General features: G+C 36.8%; 3 protein-coding genes across 3 annotated transcripts; 2 read left to right on the top strand and 1 right to left on the bottom strand.

The window, feature by feature from the left end:
* LOC18106100 (transcription factor MYBC1) lies at positions 1-2258 on the top strand. Its single transcript, XM_006373632.3, has one exon. It carries the CDS (start codon positions 384-386, stop codon positions 1353-1355), a length of 972 nt encoding a protein of 323 aa, XP_006373694.1. The 5' UTR covers positions 1-383; the 3' UTR covers positions 1356-2258.
* Positions 2259-5911: 3653 nt separating this feature from the next.
* On the bottom strand, positions 5912-10452 carry LOC7464072 (uncharacterized). Its single transcript, XM_002322572.4, has 4 exons — positions 10092-10452; positions 7020-7641; positions 6425-6710; positions 5912-6166 (listed from the first exon to the last, which is right to left on the bottom strand). Exons 1-4 carry the CDS (start codon positions 10195-10197, stop codon positions 6116-6118), a joined length of 1065 nt encoding a protein of 354 aa, XP_002322608.1. The 5' UTR covers positions 10198-10452; the 3' UTR covers positions 5912-6115.
* Positions 10453-16866: 6414 nt separating this feature from the next.
* LOC7458910 (bZIP transcription factor 17) lies at positions 16867-20059 on the top strand. Its single transcript, XM_024587529.2, has 2 exons — positions 16867-18797; positions 19472-20059. The coding sequence occupies exons 1-2, from the start codon at positions 17024-17026 to the stop codon at positions 19912-19914; spliced, it is 2217 nt and encodes a 738-aa protein (XP_024443297.1). The 5' UTR covers positions 16867-17023; the 3' UTR covers positions 19915-20059.
* Positions 20060-20547: the final 488 nt, after the last annotated feature.

Here is a 20547-nt window from a genome sequence, read left to right as displayed (position 1 = left end):
TCTATCATCTCCCTCCTCCTCCTCCTCCACAATCCCCCCCCCCCTCTCCCCCACCACTTCCACTTCCACCTCCACCACTGTCTTTCTCTCTCTTGTCAATAATTTGTTCTAGGGAGATAAAAATAGGTGCCCATATCGTGAAAATCCAATATTTTTGCACTAAAACAAATAAAAATCCCATCTTTGTATGGAATCTTACTCTATTCCTTTCTTACACAAGTTCCCACATCCTTATTTTCCTTCCTTTTTATTTCATTTTTGTTCTTGTTTGTGTTCCATTTAATATCTCATATTTTGTCATAGAAAGATCAAGTCCTTTTGTAGTGTTTTTTAGGCCTGAAAAATAAGTGGAAGAAAATAGTGAATTGGGTTTTTTTGAAAAAATGAGAGAGGATGATTCTAATTGGTTTTCAAGATGGGAAGAAGAGCTCCCATCACTTGAAGAACTCATGCCTTTATCACAAACCCTAATCACTCCTGATCTTGCTCTTGCTTTTGATATTACAAACCCCACTAATACCACCAATACCAATAACCATAACTCCTCTCTGCATCAAAACCAGCCTCTACCACCACCCCCACCACCACCGGCTGCGGTTTCTCCAACCCCAACTAATCCATTGGCCTCACCACAGCCTAATTCAGGGGATTTTGCAACGGATTCTGGGGAATTGGGCTCAGGGGCTGGTGGTGATGAGCCTGCAAGAACCCTTAAAAGGCCAAGGCTTGTTTGGACTCCACAGCTTCATAAGAGGTTTGTGGATGCTGTGGCACACTTGGGGATAAAGAATGCTGTCCCTAAGACAATAATGCAGTTAATGAATGTGGATGGGTTAACTAGAGAGAATGTTGCTAGTCATTTGCAAAAATATAGACTTTATTTGAAAAGAATGCAGGGTTTGTCTTCTGGTGGTGGTGGTCCTGGTAATGGTGCTGTTGGTGGTGGAGGTGGATTGACTGGTGGCTCTGATGCTGCTACTGATCATTTGTTTGCGAGTTCGCCGGTGCCAGCCCATTTTTTGCATCCAGGGAGGCCTAATTCGGATCACTTCTTGCCGTTTGTGCCTGTAGCTGCATTGCAGCAGCACCATCACCAGCAACAGATGGCGGCTGCAGCAGCTGCAGTGGGACATCCCCAATTGCAGGGTCAGTATCATAGGCCGATGGGGCACTTTGGGTCGCCAACAAATGGTCAGTTTGAGCATCCATTTTTGGCTAGGCAAACGCAGCAGCCTGTGCATAGAATGGGGGCACCAGTGCACAATGCAGTTCCTGGATATGTGGAGGATTTGGAGTCAGCGAATGGGAATGAAGGAAGGAAAGTTCTCACTTTATTTCCAACAGGGGATGATTGAATTTGGGTAATTGTGACTTCTTCATTGATCTTTCTCTTTATGGTTGATTTGGCTCCTGGGTTTTTGTTAAATTGGTATTTGCTGGTAGTTTTTTTAGAGTTCAATTTAGAAACTTTGTTGTCATTACTGCATTAGCTGCCGCTGCTGCTGCTGTCGTTGTTAGCGATCTTAATGGTAGATATTGGTCTCGGGCTTCCATCTACAAATCCCAAAAATTCCTTCTTAATTCATTGTAATATCGGTGTCTCTTGGGGGTAACTGGGAGTGATGGATTGTGTCATTTATGGTGTCTTCAATTCTACGGGCTTCTACATGTGTAATTAAGATGTTGGTAGCAGTCTGTATGTCCTGTCAGCTCCTGTTGACAGATTGAGATGTCATTCTTGGCGGAAAATAATGTAAGCTTAATCCATGTCAACAGTTGTTACAGTCTTGAGATATTGGGTCAGCCTGGATTTCGGAGAGGGTTTACATCCCAAGGTTGTATGGGAGTCGGCGCGATGTTGTTCTATTTTTAGTCTTCTTCTTCATTGAGGCTCTATTGTCATTGCTCATGATGGGCAGCTAGAGCATTTGTGCTTGCTGATGAGGATAAATAATGGTGGCAAGTGCATTTTATGATCTTCAGAAATCTAAGCATGGGTTTGGTAATTGGTATCCTTGGTTGGCACATTGGTACTCGGTTTCTTGGCGAGGTCCAAAAATCTCTCTACTATTAGAGCCTTCGGCCTTTTTTCTGTTTATTACTCCTGTGTTGTAGAGTTGAGTGGTCTTGTTGTACATTGTGTGACTCCATAGAAGACTTAAGACCCTGAAGAGTGGTTCTTTTAAAATCTGATGTTCTTATAATGTTTAATTTAATTTAATGTCCCAGTTGAAGTGGCTGGAGTTTATTTGTGCCCATGACGATGTCTCTGTTTATTGTGTTAACTTGTATATGTTTCATGTTGCATGAATTAGGCACTCAGGTTTGTTCCCCATTTAAAGAATGCAACTGCTTATAAGCTAAGATATTTCTGATATGCCTTTTTTTACTCTTGTTGCTCTTGTTTACAACTGAAAGATGAACAGTAAACAAGCAGTAGGTATGAAACAACTTAGGTAGTATTCTTTTCCCTTGTACTCAACTGAATTTAAAGAATTTAGAGAATAGATGATCGAAGATTTCAGTGCTGAGATTATGGATATTAAGGTAAGAGTCATTATTCAGTTTATAATTTTGCTAAGATTCTTCTCGGATGCTCTTTCTGCTGAGTGTGCACTTTGCATCTCTATGGCATGGTTCTTTTCAGTTTCAAAAATTTTGAATAACACCAATATTTCTTTCTATATAAACTCTCAGCAGCTGAAAGTTAATTTTCCATGGATTCTGATGTTTAGAATGTGGATTAAATCTCGACATGCATTGTTTAAACCATCAGCACAAATGTCCCCAGGTTTGAGAAACTTCCTTTGACCTGCTTTTGATTTTGATGCAAAATGAATTTTCACTCATATTTTTACCGACCAGCTCCAGCCTTTTTTGCTGGAGCTACTTCACAATCAACAAGGTTATATAAACTGTTCTTGGTGACCCTTAATTGGCTTGTTGAGGCTGTACAATCTAATATGTTCATGCATGTTGTCCCTCTCATTGGTTTTGTTTGATCTTCTTAAGAAAATTTGACTCATTCTTTGGAGTTGTTCAAGTTTGAAATTGTAGCCATTACAATTTTCCACTTTTCGACACTCCATGTAAGAACTTCCCATTTAAATCAGTAGGTCTTCACAGGAAACGTTGCATCATATTGGCCAACGTTTAGTTACAAATTGATTGGAAAATATGCGGGGACTTGGAATGCAAAGAGGGTTTCAGTTGAAGTGAATGTTAGCATTTCTGATTTCCTCTTCCCACCCACGTCTTCACACAATCTTCTATGTTCCTTCATTTTTCTCATGATATCTTACAGGTATAGTGTATCGGGATTTTAAAGGTTTCTTGAATGATACTATTCTTGTATCAGAGACAGCAACATGCTTCTTTTTATCAAATCGGTTCTCCTATTCTTCCAACTTATCAGAACATTAAGTGATCTGAGATCCTGTTCCCTTAATAAGCTCCTCGGCTGCTGGTTGATCTGTTGGGGGATCTTATCTTCATTGCCTACCCTAACTTTGTTGCTCTTCTTTACTTCCAGTTGTCTATTATTTCATCCAAGTTGCCAGTTCATTTCTCCACTTTGTTGGATTTTGTTAGTGCATGTACTAGCATGTCTAGCTAGGCCTATATGTAGCTCACATAACCGTGTCATTTCAGGCTCCACCCTTTTCCCCCCATATTCCTTGAAACAGATGCCATGGAATCTTATTTGTGTTGGGAAACATAATTGATATTTTTCTAATGCTGAGAATGTGAAGTGATAGCAGGCATAAAAGATGCATTTTGCATGCCATTGTTGAATTCTTTAATCTAAGATAGTGCCCCTTTTATTTTACTGCTGGCATTCAATGTTTCTATGTGCACTTGAGCATGCTCTTAGCTACCATGATTTTATATGGGGCACGTTGAGGTTCAGAGCAAGCTATATAAAAAAGAAAACCCTAAAGTACCTAGCTTGAAGGAAAAACAAGAGCACATGGACAAACTGGTGAGAGAGGTCACGCGTATGCATTACCTAGGTTTGTAGTTAGTCATAGGTTTAATTGGTTTTTGTTTTAATTACAGGATTAATTAGCGGTAAAGTCAGCACTGTTTAGGTTTTGTGGTGCATTTTTTTAGTCTTGGGATCGGATCTGCTCTTCTTGAGGATAAGACGCTTATTTGAGCTTCGTGACTCGCATGATTTCTTCAGAGCTCAAATCATCCAAGTTTTTTCCCTTAAAATCTTACGTCTTCTAAACCCCAAAATCTTATATTGATCAAGGATAAATTTTTTGTATGAGCTAAAAAATATTCTTCATTTATTTTCTCTCATTTCTCTCTCTTTTTACCCTACCATTTCATTATCCAATTCAATATATCATGCTAATATGACTCCTTTACTCTCATCAGCTGCTAACAATAATCGCATAGCTGTCTAACCATTGATTATAAATTGCATGATGTTAATCTTTGGCAAGATAAAAAATAATCTGAACAGGCTATCTATGCATTTGATTATAAGAAAAAGGAAAAGGGAAAAAAAACTGAGATATTTTTTATAATGAATTGTGCTAGAGAGGGATGTGGCCCACCAAATCATCTTTCAATTTCATGTGTGACTCCCAAAGCCTGTAGGCATGTTTCCTTCTCCTCCATGCAGCAGGTAAACAACAACCTGGATCCCACCAGATTATTAGATATTATCAGAAACAGTGGCATTACTAGGTACCAAGTCCTGATCAGATGTGGAAAGAAAAGTTAAGTATGCCAAAGACAGGCTGCCCCATTCTTGCTTTGTTCTTACCTCCCAGTTTCCTGGTCATGTTCTTGTGAATAAGAAGATTGCCACGTAGCCCCCCTCCCATAATTGTCACATTGGTGGTTTTGGCTTGGTCAACACCAGTAATCTTAAAATGTTCCAATTTGGTCCTTGCGTTCAGAATTATTTCATAATGATTTTGCATTCGATACCCAATACTTGACGTATTTCTTTCCACCATTTCCTTACGTCGATTGGTTTTCAAGTTTACCTTGATATTTATATACCTAGAAGGACGTGCTATACAATTTTAGATTTCCAATAATTTTCTAATTATTTTTCTTTTAAAAAATAAGTCAATGAGGTTTTTAACCCAGATCAAATTATTACAAGTCAACTCAGAATCTTTATATAGTTATTCTCCCTTTTATTTTCTTGTGAAATCAAGTCCTGGTTCAACTTGTTGAATTAGTCTATGTTTAACAACTATGGCAAGAACTTCAGGGTTATCATTGTTATATAGCACAAAGTATGTTAGGTCATGAAGCAAAATAATGATGATAATGATAATAAAATAAAGAACTTGGTATTTAATTAATTTAACTGCAAGAGGTTCTCATACGTCATTCACCCTTTTTTTTTTTTGTGAGAAATAATTATCTCACTTTGATTTGGATCATTGGCAAATGAAAGGCAAGTTCAGATACCCCTACCTAATTTCTGAACTTTAATATTGGGAAAATCTGATCTGATCTGATCTGATGGCAACTCAAGATCACACAACACTAATTCTTATATTGTATTCTTGTCAGACAGCAAGAGAACACCTCCAACACTGTGACAGTTCAGAGTTCAGACTATTGATTAAAGCAGCTAACAGTGCATTATCTACAAAGACGACATGTGGGATTTGTTTAAGACAATAATCATGGAATTAATTGGTAGTTACCAAAGCATGATGAGATTGAGCTGGCAATGATGTCCCTAACCCATGTGATTCCATTACCTTTATTTCACTAGTCAACGTATTAGATATTTGGGATTGGCTGATGGCCATCGCTTTAGACTTAAGCAAATCACCATATTGGTCATTGCCAGTGCTTAATGCCTAACCATTTATTATTAGATCTAAGCATTATCCCTTTTAAGTTCTAAGTATGATGCTGGAAAGGTGAATGAGCAAATAAAATAGTCTCATCATTACACACACTCCTTACTAATTTTTATAAGATTCACAAATATAAGCAGAGACCACCTAGAGCTGGAATTAAAAGAGGTTTATAACGAAGTCTTTGAACAATCCTAACAGCAGGGAGTTTCCTAGTATAGAGAAATCTGCATGTAAATCAGTAACACAGCAATTCCCACCTGGCTGTGACATTAATGGTTTTGAGAGTAATCAAAGCTAAGAGGTTGCTGACAGAATGGAGCCTGCAAAAAAAAAAAAAAGAGTAATTTAGCGAGCCAAATATTTTCGCTGCGAGGAAGTGATTTATGGGGTCACTTGCCCCACACAATAGCTTGTAGACTTTTCTTCCCCTTTTTTTTAATAAAATAAATATGGTCAAATTTGAAGTTCTACCCCTGCCCCACCACCCTAAGAGCGAAAATAAGGGTAGAAACAAATAACAGAAATTCTAAAAATAAATATTCAAATTCAAGATTGTAAATAATAAAATATAGCCCTACCTGGAAAGTAGCATGTCTAAATTGATCGTATGAATGTGCATACATCATTGCAGTGCTTGGCCATTGAACATATGCAGCATCCCTTGAAGTCTGATTTGATCCCATTGCACAGAAGGGGCTCATAGCTGGGTTTGCAGCGGGGTGGTAGCCAAGGGAGGCTTGTGTCCTTGGCATCTGACCCAGCTGAGGAAAACTGGGATCATACTGCATATAAGGAATTGGAATCTTCTGCATATTGAATGGTGTCAAGCTAAAGCTCTGATTAGCTGGAAGGCTCCTAACATACCTGCACAACGTTCAAAAGCAATTTAGTTTGAATAATAAAAAGCAACCTTCCGTAAAATAGAAAATGCAATTGAGGTAACAAGAGATTCAATTGTTTCAAAAATAATTTTAAGAATTGAAATTTTTTTGAGAATCAATCTATGTCCGATCTCATTTTGGAGGAAGTCTTGTTCTCCATGTGTGGTTGTTACAATTTGTTTATTGACAATTTTTCTACATGGCAAATAGGGAGACCAGCTAAGAATGCATCAAGGCCTCAAATCATCACAAGCTAGCAATCAGCCCACAAATATAATGAAATATTCCTTACCTTTCATAACTCCGATCATAATCTGGATCAGTGCGATCCTTCTCCCTATCTCTGAAAATGGCAACCCGAGATGACATACCATCCCTTACGAAGACATTTTTTTCTGGATCAACTACAGAGATCCTGCACTCTTCATTCTCATCCTTGCTTGAACTTAAATTTTTGCTATCTGTAGGGAGCTGGGGCACAGTATCATCTGCAGTGGGGCTGCTAGGGCTACTGAAGATGCGAGCTCGTGCCCTATCATACTCCTCCTTCCTCTCTTCCACACTTCTCACAGGACTCCGTTTGATCCCGAACCCGTTAGGGTCATTTATGGACCCTTTGTTAGGCCGAGGTCTAATTGCAAGCTTAATCATCTCAGGTGTATCACTTCCCGACTGTTTAGCAGGAATTTCAGATAGGCGAACCGCGGGATATCTGCATTCAGCTGTTTTTTGCACCAGAATCTTATTTAACAGACCATCAATGCCATTATCCTGTACCATGGTTATCAGCCCATAGTGTTGAGCAACGCGATGTGCTGCAAGCCTAAGATAGGAGGTAGGGAAATGCGGGAATTCAAATACTTGTTGGTCAGGGTTTTGCAAAAACCTCTGGATATCAAGTTCCATCCGCAAAACTGATCCAGAAAATTGAGAAACAAAATAAATCTTAGAAGTCCATAAAGAATAACAGAAAAGAAAAGAGAACACCATAATAGTTTTCATAGGAAGAAAATGAAAATAACTACAAAATACTAGAAAGCAAAATCTGACTACCACCAAGGCCCCTAGAAATAAGACTACAAATTAACCAATAAACTACATTAACTTCATAGAAAAGCAGACATTTCAGCTAGCACAAAAGTAAGCCAAAAGGCAAACTAAATTGAATTCATTTGGCCTTAATCTATAGTTTTGTTTTGATGCAGCTTGATAACAGAAAAAACTGTTGAATTCGAAAACCAAAATGCATGTGCCGATATGCTCACGGGTGCAAAAGACCATGCCCTATTCAAAACTTAAAAACAAGATAACTATTCAAAAGTATGCATAGAGAGGAGAGAAAAAAACTCTTCTATCCATCAAAAAAACAACTGTCATTGAATTGAATTCTGTACTTGACAAACACAATTAAACTATATATCCAACAATCCAAATCCTAAGAAAATTGCAAGGGTTTGAAGAAAAAGCTCAGGGAAGAATACAGGCTTTTTTCTTCAACCCCCGCTCTCTTATCAATTGGAATATCAGAAGGGAGATTTGATGCCTAGAACTTTCAAGTACAATGATAGCCCTAACATCATCTAGCATTTTAGGTTTTCATGCTAATGCATTGCTCCTATAGTTCTTGTCAGTGTCTTGATTTGAAAGGTTGCCATGGTTGGACATCCAACAGACATATATGCACTCAACAAAAATGTCTGTGTCTGTGTACAAAGGGTCTTAATCCTGAATCTATCTTGTTTGAAACCCTGTTGCCGCTATATTAGTTGATTTTGCAGTGTTCTCATTTTTTCCCTTGAGAGTTGGATCCTGGAGCACCTCTGCAGGCCATTGAAATATAGGAGTGCCCTTCATTCTATGACAGTTTCTCTGCTTTACCAGTGTCTAACCAAGACCAGTGGTGGAACTACATTGAGGCTAAGGGAGGCCCCCCACCCCCAACCAAAAAACAGTTGGGAATTACCATTTTATTCCTAACAATTCTGAAAATTTTAAGGCTTGGGCTATTTCATATTCAAATTGGCCTTAGTACTATTCTAAACTAGCACCCCACTCATGAAATTCTAGTTCCACCCCTATTTCCAGGACCAAAACTGTGTTACACAGCAGCAACATCCACTTTTACTTAATAATCCTAAACAATCAAAACTGTCTTTCTTCAAATAGAATAAAATACTCTCTTCTAGCCCAACTACAAAGGGCATTCTCAACAGCACCTAATTTGTTAAACATAACAGGCACATGAGATTTCAGAAAGTAAACGGAAAGTAAGGTTGAATTCTATTTAATAATGTGATATCAGAGCCCCGATTCTGTCCAATGTGGATATCTTTAATCCAATCACTTTGCCTCGCATTGGAAACGTAAGAAAAATCCATAACACAACTTAATCCTAATCAAGGCAACGCATCCACTTCTAAAAATACGCCAGGTTTACATAAGAGCAGGCACGTCCAGTGCTCCAAGGCCTCGGACTTTATTGGAGTCACAAGGTCAGACAACAAGGGGGATGTTAGTTGAAATACCATAACTCATGTCATTTATCAGAAATACAGGCATTTAGTTAGTGGCAATAACAATGCCTTGATAACAGAGTAGTCATTTCCATATCTAAAATAGGACTCTGCATCTGTAATATAAATATTGCACCAAAGCCCTGTGAGATGCAGTAGTGAACTACAATAATAATCAAATCGCACTTAAATCCAGAAGACTAAGAAATCAACACCTGATCTATTCTACATTCAGCAGCAAACTATTCCCTTCTACAACATCACTTACCCCAAGTAAGTGAAAAGCAAATCTTATTAGGGGCATTAAGACACTCCGGTCAGTACCTAATTCATTATAAATAACACACCTATCGTCACTAATTAGAAAACTATTAAAGAAGTCGGAACCGAATTTAAGCCACATTCAGCACCAATCCATTCCCTTCAGCAGCACTTGCCAAAAAGAAATTATCACATCAAGACACTTAGGTTAGTAGCTGACAGGATTGGAGATAGCTAAGCTAAAGTTATAATTTTTTTTCATGTCACATTAGACTTTCCTTAGCAACAAAACAAATCTATAATTCTCAATTATTTAGCAACAAAACAAACCTATAATTCCCAAAAACTTAAAACGCAGATCTAATCTGTCTAAAACCTCCTAGATAAACCAATTTCCAAATCAACCAAACCTCAATTCCCAAAGTCAAAGACAAAATCACAAACCCTAAAAAATCCATAAAAACACAAATTCACCAAACACATCAACAAAATCCCAGAAGGACAAATAGCCATACAGATCCAAATAAGCTAAAAACTGAAATTTTGAGCAAAACCAACAAAAACCCTAAAAAAAGAAGCAAAGAACTAACTGGTGAGACGGTGACGTGGGTTCTGTAGAGCCTCAACTAAGAAAGGATCCATCATTGACTCCTTCTCATTAATGGCTGCCACTGCTTGTGGTGTTGTTGACTCCATGATGACGATAATAATAATATATCACCACTCTCTTGATTCTCTCTCTAAAAACTCCTTTTTCCAAGCCTCTTCTTCTCTTGCTTCTTCTTCCCTGTGTGTATAGAGAGGAAGGGAGGGGAAGGGAGAAGTCAAAGAAGGAGTAGAGGTGTGTGTTAGAAAACAAAGGGTTTCATTGATAGATTTTAGAGAGAGAGATAAGCCAACCCTTTGTTTTGTTTTATCTCTCTCTGTTTTCTAACCAAAGAGGAAGAAACAGGATGGCTTTGTGTTAGATTTTATAGTGGTGTATTTATTTATTACTATTTTTATTATTATTATTTTAAAAAATCCAATATTATTTCATTTATTTTTATGTATTTGTTATGTTTTCTTATATTATTTTGTGGAAAAGAAAGAAAAAAATCAAAGCCTTAAGCCTTAAGTTATAATGCAGAATTTGCTGTCGTGATAGTTATTAATTTTTAAAATTTATTTTTAATATTATTATATTAAAATAATTTGAATATATATATATATATATATATATATATAAATTTAAATTTTTGTCAAACAATATTTAAACGCGTTTTGAATCATTATCAAAATCTTGAGCGTTATGTAACTTATGTTGTGGATTTTTTGGTTTTTTGCCACTATGAATAGGAATCATGGATAAAAAAGTGTTAGTGTTTGGGAGTGTAATAATAATTGTTTTTTAAAATATTTATTATTTTAAAATATATTAAAATAATTTTTTATTTTTTAAATTAATTTTTATACTATAATATCAAAACAATCTAAAATTATTAAAAAAATATAACAAAAAGTAAATTGCACAGCTCAGCCGACACACCCAAGAGTCACAATCCACAAGTCATGAAGATATCTTGCTCCTTCGGTTGTATTGGATGCTCACCGGATTTTTTATTTTTTATTTTTTTTCCTTTGTAGGTGTGGTTTGCTTAGAAAATTGTATAGTGGGATTAGTTGATAAAAGAGACCGAGATGGGCCAAGTTGCTTAATGGGCTTAAGGCCATGAAAAATACATAGATCAGGCCCAATCCCTTACAAATATTGCTTGCAAACATCTGTCTGTCAGGTGTGCTCTTGCATGCGTAATTTTGTATTGTCTTTTCTTGCACCGCAAGTTATACTAATCTTTCTCTCTTTCGTCACAAGGCTCGGAGGAGAGGGTAGGAGTTGCCACGCCTTTGGAAATACAAAACCCCCCCGATGCCAGATGGCTATTGTTTAATTCTAGATTTTGTTTCTTGCCTTGCAATGCAAGTTTCCTAAATACATTTTGGTTCATTCCAAGATAGATGACGACGGTATAGATTCCTAAATTGGCTTGATTATTGTCTTCATTTTCAAGAGGAGCGGCAAGGTGGGATGCGAACATGCTTTGCCCCCTTTAAGAACAAAGTGAAGAGGTAAAATAACATTCTCGTTGCAGCTGATGCAGATAGATGCGTGTTGATGGAGATAATCGACAAGTTGGTAAGTGTGTAGAATAATTTTTCATTCATTTTATCTGGTGGATAATACTTTAAAAAGTTTTCTTCTTAGAAATATATTAAAATAAATTTTTTTAGATTTTTTTTTTAATTTTTAAAATTAGCATATCAAGATTATAGAAAACATTAAAGAACATATTAATTTAATATTTTTTAAAAATAAATATATTTTTAAAACGCGTCAAAATATAATTAAAAAAAGGTTGGTATGGGTGGTGGAGGGGTCAACATCAAGAGTGGAAGATGAAATCATTGTCGTTGAGATTGCTGGCATGAAGAATAGAAAATATAGTAGGTTTCACGGGTTGGTTTTGGTGGTTGGATTTTCTGGTTGTTTGACTGGCTATTAATTTCAAGAGAAGAGGAAGGAGGCTTCAGTGGTGGCTGTTGGTTGAGCAGAGGTGGTGGCGACTTGGGCAGTTATGGTTGATCTGGACAATGGTGGTGGTGGTTGCCTGGCTGGGAGGCTGAATGGCTGATGTGGTGAGAGAAAGAGGTTGTGCTGCGGTGAGAGAGGCCACAACAGCTGCTAAATATTTCCAAAAGGTTTCATTGACTATAAAGTCAAACCCTCCACTTAATTATTGACCAAAACACACACACAAAAAGAAAAAGTCTTTGCTTACCAAACCTTTCAAACGATGGTAGAAAACAACTAAAAGATTTCAATGTTAGTACTGTACTCAAGCCCCGTGCTTTTGAACTATTCTCCTCAACGATACTTGTCTGTCCCACATCTCTTCATCTCTCTACTGAATACAGAGTTAATTCGAAAATAAAAAATTTAAATAAGAGATTGAATTTCAATTCCAAGCATATTATTTGATTTAGGTTTGTTTATTGTTAGTCAATTAAAATATATGAACATAATTAATTGTATTATATTTTAAAATTACTTAAAATATTGAGAGAGAGAGAGAGAGAGAGATGGCTTACAAATTTTATCTCCATCTCCTACTCTGAAAGTTGTAGCAGAGGACCAAGAACCAATATCAGTACAAGGGTGCATCCACGAATATTTAAGAAACTCCAGTGTAAGCACAGCATATTTCGATGAATAAAAAGAGAGAGAAACAGAAAACAATGAGCAAGGACATAAATGCGTCATTGGCAGCAGAGTTGGATTGATCAGAGAAAAGAAGAAACAACCTGAAGAAGAAGAAGAAGAAGAAGAAGAAAAGGATGCAGCAGGGCAGCATAAAAAGACCCAGGAAAGAAAAGGCAAGTGAAAAGGGAAAAACCTGATGAAAGAATAAATTTGCGCAGGACAAACCAAGCACACAAAAAGCAGAATCACAAAGCCTCAACACAAACACCCCCTGAAGAACAACAAATACAGAGCAGCACAGCCCAAACAAAGCTTTGTGGATAGACAACAAACCTTCAGAGCAATCCGAGCAAGTTGAATAACAACAGAACAAATGTTGAGATTATAAGAGAAACAAACGTTAGCGGACTCCATGAGTGTAATTATCTTTACCTCCCAAATCTTTAAGATGCCATTAGAATATTATAGGTGCACACAATTTTATTTCTTGTTAGTTCCACCATCTATTGGGGTTGCAGACCCTTTAACTTTCTGGGTTTGATGCGGAAGACATTGAGGATGAATTTTCTTCCAGAATGTATGGGGATAGAAACAATATTGGCCAGTAGGTTTCAAGTTTCAGCTCTGATTCCGGATCTTACCAAAGTGAAGGCTTGAAGCTATAAAGATAATTAACGTACACAATAGCTCTATACTACTCCAAAGTTGTTCGCGCAAGCACCCACCCCCGAGCCAAAATCCCGGTTTCCTTCTATCTATTTACTTTCTTGTTGATGCCCCTTTTCATTCAGCAGTGATTATGGTGAGAATCTCTACTTTCAATTTGATTCTGCACACAAAATTGAATCCTTAACCTCCCACTCAGTGCTCACCCACCCTCCTGAACTAAAATTTCTTTGTTTTATAACTTGCACTTGTCCTTCCATCACTTCCTGGCAAGGTACCACATTCATATTGGATTTTTTGAAGGCTGCCCTGCTACTACTTCAATCTATATCACTATGAATGTTAACCCAGATGCATTTGCACACAAAAACGCAAGCATATAATTGATATAAAGTACATGAACAGAACAATATATCCCCAGCATGTCTCATTCGATGACCTGGTGGCGTTATTGGTCCAGCAACGAAGGTCTTAACATAACAGGCTTCCCAATCCCACTTTCCTCTCCATAATGACACATCTCAATATCTTAGCAAGTTCCCATTGTAAAATAAAACCACTAAACTTTATCCATAAGACTTTGTTAAAATAACAAAAAATAATTAAGGTAATGAATACATTTACCTTTCTAATTCCCATATTGCATTCAAATTGGAGAATTAAATAAAATATATAATTTAACTGTATTGATAATTATTAAATTCAATTTAGTATACCGAGTTGGTTCGAATTATAATTTAAACTAGATTTTTAATTAAATTAAATAAAATATTATTTTAACTAAATTATTTAATTTACCTGGATATTTAGATCAAACTTGATTCTAGAATTAAAAATTAAAAAAATATTTTTATTTTAATAAAAATAACTTACGCAATGACTTAAAAGTTGGTTAAATAAGTCAATGACTTAATTTTTTTTTTTTTTTTTTGAAGATCAATATTCGTGTGGGTCTCACAACTATGATTGGCTTTAAGAAGATGTTAAATATTACAAAAGAAAATGAAAAACGTTTAAAGTTTGACGTGACGGAAACGGGACTCAACGACAGGTCGGAGGCAGAAAAGAAAGCAGAAGGAAGTGGTCCGCTATGATGACAAAGAAAGAGGTTTCCAGACGCTGAGGGAGCAATTACTAGGAATCTCCCGTTCTAAACGTGTCAAACCAACCCCACGCGTGCCTCTCTTTCTCCTCGTCTGTACACTGCACGAATGAAATCTATCCACCAGTATCCTTCAACAGGGCCCCACTTCCTCAAGTTTTCCTTTATCTTCTTCCACGTGTATGGGCACGCGCTCTCAGCGGGTTTTTTCTTTTTTAGCCTCTCGATGACCCTGACTTTTCTAACAGAAGCAGGTACGTGTTAGTAGGTTCAATGGCGCGTGTAATCACGCTTTTGCAAAAGACGGATTAGAGTTTTTTAGGGCAAACTTCGAACATGGGACTCGACTTATCCATAATAAAGTTTTGATTTGGTACCCTTACTCCTAATAGCTCCAATGTTGTCCTTGGCCTAACAAGATTGTGACGAATTTCTCTCCTCTAGAGGATTAATTTCAAATAATAAAATATATTTCATTCTTGTATGTTTTAGTTTTTCTCTATTTAAACTTGACTACAAAAATTTGAGAAGAAACTACCATGGTTGTGGGCCTAGAACTAATCTAGAAAAAAGGTATGAGTCGTAAGGATTACTCAATCAATCCTAATAAATTATTTTTGATAAGATTTAGTATATATATTTTTTTTAAAATAAATTATTAGGCTTAATTCTAAATAAATTTTAATTATATTTGACCAGGTCAATCATTTTATTAAAAAATTAGTTAGGTCATCTAAATTTTACAAAGTCAATATTTTTTTTATTCAATTTAAATTTCATCCGCGTTGATTTCAAGTTGTGAGTTTTTTTAAATCAACCCACCGAATCGAACAAATATAACAACTACCAAAAAAATACAAGAGAATGATGTCAAATACTCAATAGTATAAAAGTGTTTGGTTTAACCATTTGTTAAAAGTTTTGTTGGGAATAAAATCATATAAAACGACCATGTATTGCTTGCATAATTTTTAGGTTTGAAGGATTTGGGCATTAATCATGGAAATCATGAAACATAGCGTTTTAGAGAAACTTTTTAATGACATTTATGGAAGTCTACCTATTTCAACAAGAGTACTATTATACAAGGTTACGACCATGCCACTTTAAACAAAGAATTGGCAAGCACTTTTCTAGCATATTTTTATAACTTTCAACAAGGTTTTAAAATATTCATTATTGATGCAATTTATGCTCTCCCTCCACATGACACAATGCATCAAAAGCATAATCATTCTTTGACAACACATATATGATATCTTCAAAACAATTTATTGAATCAAACTTGAATAACATATAATGGCTTTTTTGGTTCTTGAAATGATATTTTTTGTTGTAATTGATATAGCTTTAATTATTTTGAATAGTATATGACATTTGAGCTCTAATTGGGGTTTAAAAAAGGATATAAAACATTGATTTAATATCTACCTTTTGGATTTGATGCTAATGTAAATGTACTTTAACTTGTCTTTTTACTTCAACCACATCAAATTATTTCTAAAACCTTTTTTTTTTGTTATATGATAATTAGAGTATTTTTCACCATTAAAGACTAATTAAGTGTTTATTTTCGCTTTATAATCTATTTTTAAAATTATTTTTTATTTGAAAAGGCAACAAATTGATGTTTTTTAGATTTTTTGATGTGTTGATGTAAAAAATAAAAAGAAAATCTGAAAAAAGATATCGTTTCGATGCATTTTCAATTGAAAAACACTCTACTTCAGAATACCAAATACATACTAAATCTATATCTGTTTGGGTTAAGGATAAACCATCCACATTTTAACAAGTGTATTTTTAAAACAATTATCATGTTATTCTAACAAAAATAACTTTACTTAGCGTTTGTAAATTTATTTCGCTAAGATTTTTCTAAAGATTTCAAGAATATTATTACCGAACTTTGAGTGTGTTTTTAGTATCTCATTTATTCTTTCTTTCTTTCCTTTTCCCTTTTCTCTTTCTCACTCATGCTTCAACCTATTTCTTGTTTTTTCTTCTTTATTTAAAACGCATTTGGTTCCTTAATTTGTATAACTAGTTAATTTTAGTTTTATCATTATGATAATTTAATCAATTAAACTTATTTTTATTTAAGTTGAGCAAAAAGTAATAAATTATTTGGGAAAAGATTACATTTTTTTAGCAATCTCATTAAAAAATAAAAACTAGCTTTATTTTATTTTTATGAAAAATAATAAATAAAATCATCATAATAATAAAACTAACATTAACTAAATATAAAAATAAAAGGACCAAATGAAGACATGAGCTAGAAAAAAACAATCCTAGATTTCCAAAATCTACAAAAGGAGCGTGTGACCCCCACTTTCCTTATCCAAACGTGGAAACAAATCCGAGTCTTTGCCCCGTTCAAAACCTACCGAAATTAAATCCCACAGAAACTCCACTTCCTCTTCGATAAAAACCCCAAACCCAACCCCTCTTTTCTTATTGTTATTCAGTAAAATCCGCCACAGCAGAATCAAATTCCTGCGACTTAGAAGATGGAGGAGGAATTCAACTCCCAACTCCCAACTCCTCCTCTCGATCCTCTCTTTTTCAATCAAAATTCTGACCAAAACGACAACTTAAACGTTCCAGATCTGTCCTCTGATTTCGAGGACATGTCCGATTTTGACATCACCTTTGATGATCTCACTGACCTTTACTTCCCTTCCGAGAACGAGCAGTTCCTTATCCCTGACAACAATGCGGTCAGCCCGGACATGGGTCGATCAGATAACCCGGGTTTTGAAACCGGCTCTCTTGAAGGTTGTTTAGGGGTTTTTGATTCTAATCCCGTGAATTTGGAGTCGCCGGAGTCTGGTGGATCTGGGATATGTGGTGATCAGGGCGGCTTGGAGGTTGATAAGTATCTTAATCCTTCACCGTCGGAGGCTGGGAGTTGTGATTCGGGTGGGTCTGATAGTCGAAGCTCTGATTTGGGTCCTGCTTCGTCTCACGGGTCTGGGAATTCTGGGTCGGGTGTGTTGAATGCGGGTTCGCCGGAATCAGGTACGAATGGCAATCCCTGTAATTATGTTGTTGATCAGAAACTTGTGAAAACTGAAACTGACAGTGCGAGAATCTTGAAAAATGATAAAATTGCGTTGACTAAGAGGAAAAAAGAAATGGGTGATGGAGAAAATGGAGACGTTATGCGGAACTTTAAGTCCCGGAAAGCTGAGGGTGAAGATGTGAGTGTTAATGTTGGTGGGGGTGTGGTTTCGAGTGAAGAAGAGGAGAAGAGGAGGGCGAGGTTGGTGAGGAATCGGGAGAGTGCGCATTTGTCTAGGCAAAGGAAGAAGCATTATGTTGAGGAATTAGAAGATAAGGTGAGAGCAATGCATTCGACTATAGCTGATTTGAATGGTAAAGTTTCCTATTTTATGGCTGAAAATGCTACTTTGCGACAACAATTGAATGGGAACAGTGCGTGCCCGCCACCAATGTATGCACCCATGGCGCCTTATCCATGGGTGCCGTGTGCGCCTTATGTTGTTAAGCCTCAAGGGTCTCAAGTGCCATTGGTTCCGATTCCTAGGTTGAAACCGCAACAAGCTGTTCCTATGGCAAAGACTAAGAAGGTTGAGAGTAAGAAAGGCGAGGGTAAAACTAAGAAGGTTGCTAGTGTTAGTTTGATTGGTTTGGTATTTTTTATTTTGTTGTTTGGTGGGCTGGCTCCTATGGTGGATGTTAAATTTGGTGGAGTTAGAGAGAGTGGAATTAGTGGGTTTGGTTTTGGTAGTGAGAGGTTTTTGGATCAGCATAAGGGAAGGGTTTTGATTGTTGATGGGCACTCAAATGGGTCGCATGAAAATGTCGGTGTTGGGTTGTCGAATGATAAAATACAGTGTTTGAGAGGTCGTACAGGGTGTCCAGAGCATGATTCTGCAAATAAAGGGGCTGCTGAGCATTTACCTGGATCAGATGAATTTGGTCAGTTTGGTAATGCTAGTGAACAGCTCGTTGCATCTTTATATGTGCCAAGAAACGATAAGCTTGTGAAGATAGATGGAAACTTGATAATTCATTCTATTCTGGCAAGCGAGAGAGCTATGGCCTCTCATGAAAGTCCTGAAGTGAATATCACTAAGCAGACAGCACTGGCTATTCCTGATGTTGGTAACAATAGAGGGAGGCATTCTCATGTGTACCGAACTCATGCTGAGCGACAGAAGGCCCTTGCTTCTGGATCTGCCGACACTTCAAAGGACAATTTGAAGTCATCTGCAGCTAAAGGCAAACTGCAGCAGTGGTTCCGTGAAGGCCTTGCAGGTAATTATTATGCCTGTCACTCATTTTATTCCCTTCATGTATGCATATAGGCTGCCAGTAAAATTGCTATTTTTCATGTTTTTAATATAAACTGTCCATTGAAATTTAAAATTTTGTTTTCATCAGTGGCATTCGGGTTAATGTTTCTTGTCATTGTTCACTTAGTATTGTTTATCATGCGCCAAACAATGGATCAAACCTAATTTTGGTGGTGTATGGACATTCAAAATCATTTTTGCTTTTACGGCCTCTTTAAGTTCAAAGATACCAATAGATTCTCACTCATAAAAAAGAAGTCAAAAAATGAAAAATGGACGGTACTAGAGGATCGGCTGTAGTAATGGCAGATGATGAGTTGAATAGAAGACAAAGAATGTGAGAACGGCTGTATGGGAATCCTGGAAACTTGGGAGCTCTAAAGGAAATGTATTTGCAATTCCGTTGACTGATTGACTGGAATTTGGATTGTTGGACTTGAGTGTTTAGTTACTGCACCTTTGCTCTGCCTTTAAATCACAGCTTATTGATTTAAGATTGTTTATTTCCTTTTTGACAATTCTCTGGACATTATTTATTTGCACCCTTGCAGGACTAAAGAAACTGGAGTTTGTAGCTCCATTTTTTGTTTGTCTGCTACTTATTAACAGCGCGTGATTGCTTAATTTTCTTCTCAGGGCCATTGTTGAGTTCGGGTATGTGCACTGAAGTGTTCCAGTTTGATGTCTCACCAACACCAGGAGCCATAGTTCCTGCTTCCTCAGTTGCCAATGTGACAGCAGAGCACCAGAAGAACAATTCTACTCGCCTCAACAAGGGGAGGAATAGAAGGATCCTCCGTGGCCTTCCAATTCCTCTCGCGGGATCGGATCTCAATATCACTGGAGAACACGTGGGAAGGAAAACTCATAAGGAGAGCTTTCAGGGTAATAAATCGGTTTCTCCAATGGTTGTCTCTGTCCTTGTTGATCCTAGAGAGGCTGGCGACAGTGATGTTGATGGCGTAATCACCCCAAAGTCACTTTCTCGGATTTTTGTAGTCGTGCTCGTAGACAGCATAAAATATGTAACTTATTCGTGCGTGCTTCCTAGCATTGGTCCTCACCTAGTTACAACTTGAGGATGGCAAGAAGTTGGGTTTACTGTAAACTTACCCAACTTCGGCACCCAGTTTTGTATATAGGAGAATAACAGTATCAGTAGCCACTCTAACCTCATGTACTCTCAAAAACTTATTTATCATCCTTAACATTTCCTTGCCATAACTGTACTGTTCTCATATATGGTCGATAATCCGATCCTCAATCCTTATAATACCTTCAAATTGTTTGTGACTGGGATATATGTTTTGTTTATATGCCATTTCATGGAAGGCAATCAAGGGACTAGAAGGGAAATGCTCTAGGCAGCGTTACCAAGTTGGACTAACTTTTATATCTTGAGGATAAAAATACGATCGCTTAGCCAAAAGAGCGTCCGGTTACAGACTAGTTCAAAAATAACTTGGCTTGTCAACAATGTGAGAACTGAAAAGAATCAATACCCCACAAGTTAATTAAGCTCGTCTAAACTGACAAAGTTATGTAATTGAACTATATTGATGAATGAATAAATGATTTACCCAAAAAAAAAAATCACTGAGATTCAGTTACATCAGCAGCTAGAGCATAACTAACATGAACTAGGATTGAATTGTCTGTACAAAAGAATTGAATCTTGTATCAATGTTGATTACAAGCAACAAATTAAGGCC

Source organism: Populus trichocarpa, chromosome 16, assembly GCF_000002775.5.
Source record: "Populus trichocarpa isolate Nisqually-1 chromosome 16, P.trichocarpa_v4.1, whole genome shotgun sequence".
Lineage (NCBI taxonomy): Eukaryota > Viridiplantae > Streptophyta > Magnoliopsida > Malpighiales > Salicaceae > Populus > Populus trichocarpa.
This window is presented reverse-complemented; position numbering and strand designations above follow the sequence as displayed.

Bases quoted from the DNA above. Each gene is read 5' to 3' on its own strand.
- LOC7458910 (XM_024587529.2), top strand. From the start codon at position 17,024: ATGGAGGAGGAATTCAACTCCCAACTCCCAACTCCTCCTCTCGATCCT. The intron at 18,798-19,471 runs GTAATTATTATG...TTTTCTTCTCAG, and splicing joins GTTCCGTGAAGGCCTTGCAG to GGCCATTGTTGAGTTCGGGT.
- LOC18106100 (XM_006373632.3), top strand. From the start codon at position 384: ATGAGAGAGGATGATTCTAATTGGTTTTCAAGATGGGAAGAAGAGCTC.
- LOC7464072 (XM_002322572.4), bottom strand. From the start codon at position 10,197: ATGGAGTCAACAACACCACAAGCAGTGGCAGCCATTAATGAGAAGGAG. The intron at 7,642-10,091 runs GTTAGTTCTTTG...TTTCTGGATCAG, and splicing joins CCCACGTCACCGTCTCACCA to TTTTGCGGATGGAACTTGAT. The intron at 6,167-6,424 runs GTAGGGCTATAT...TTTTTTTTGCAG, and splicing joins TTAGACATGCTACTTTCCAG to GCTCCATTCTGTCAGCAACC.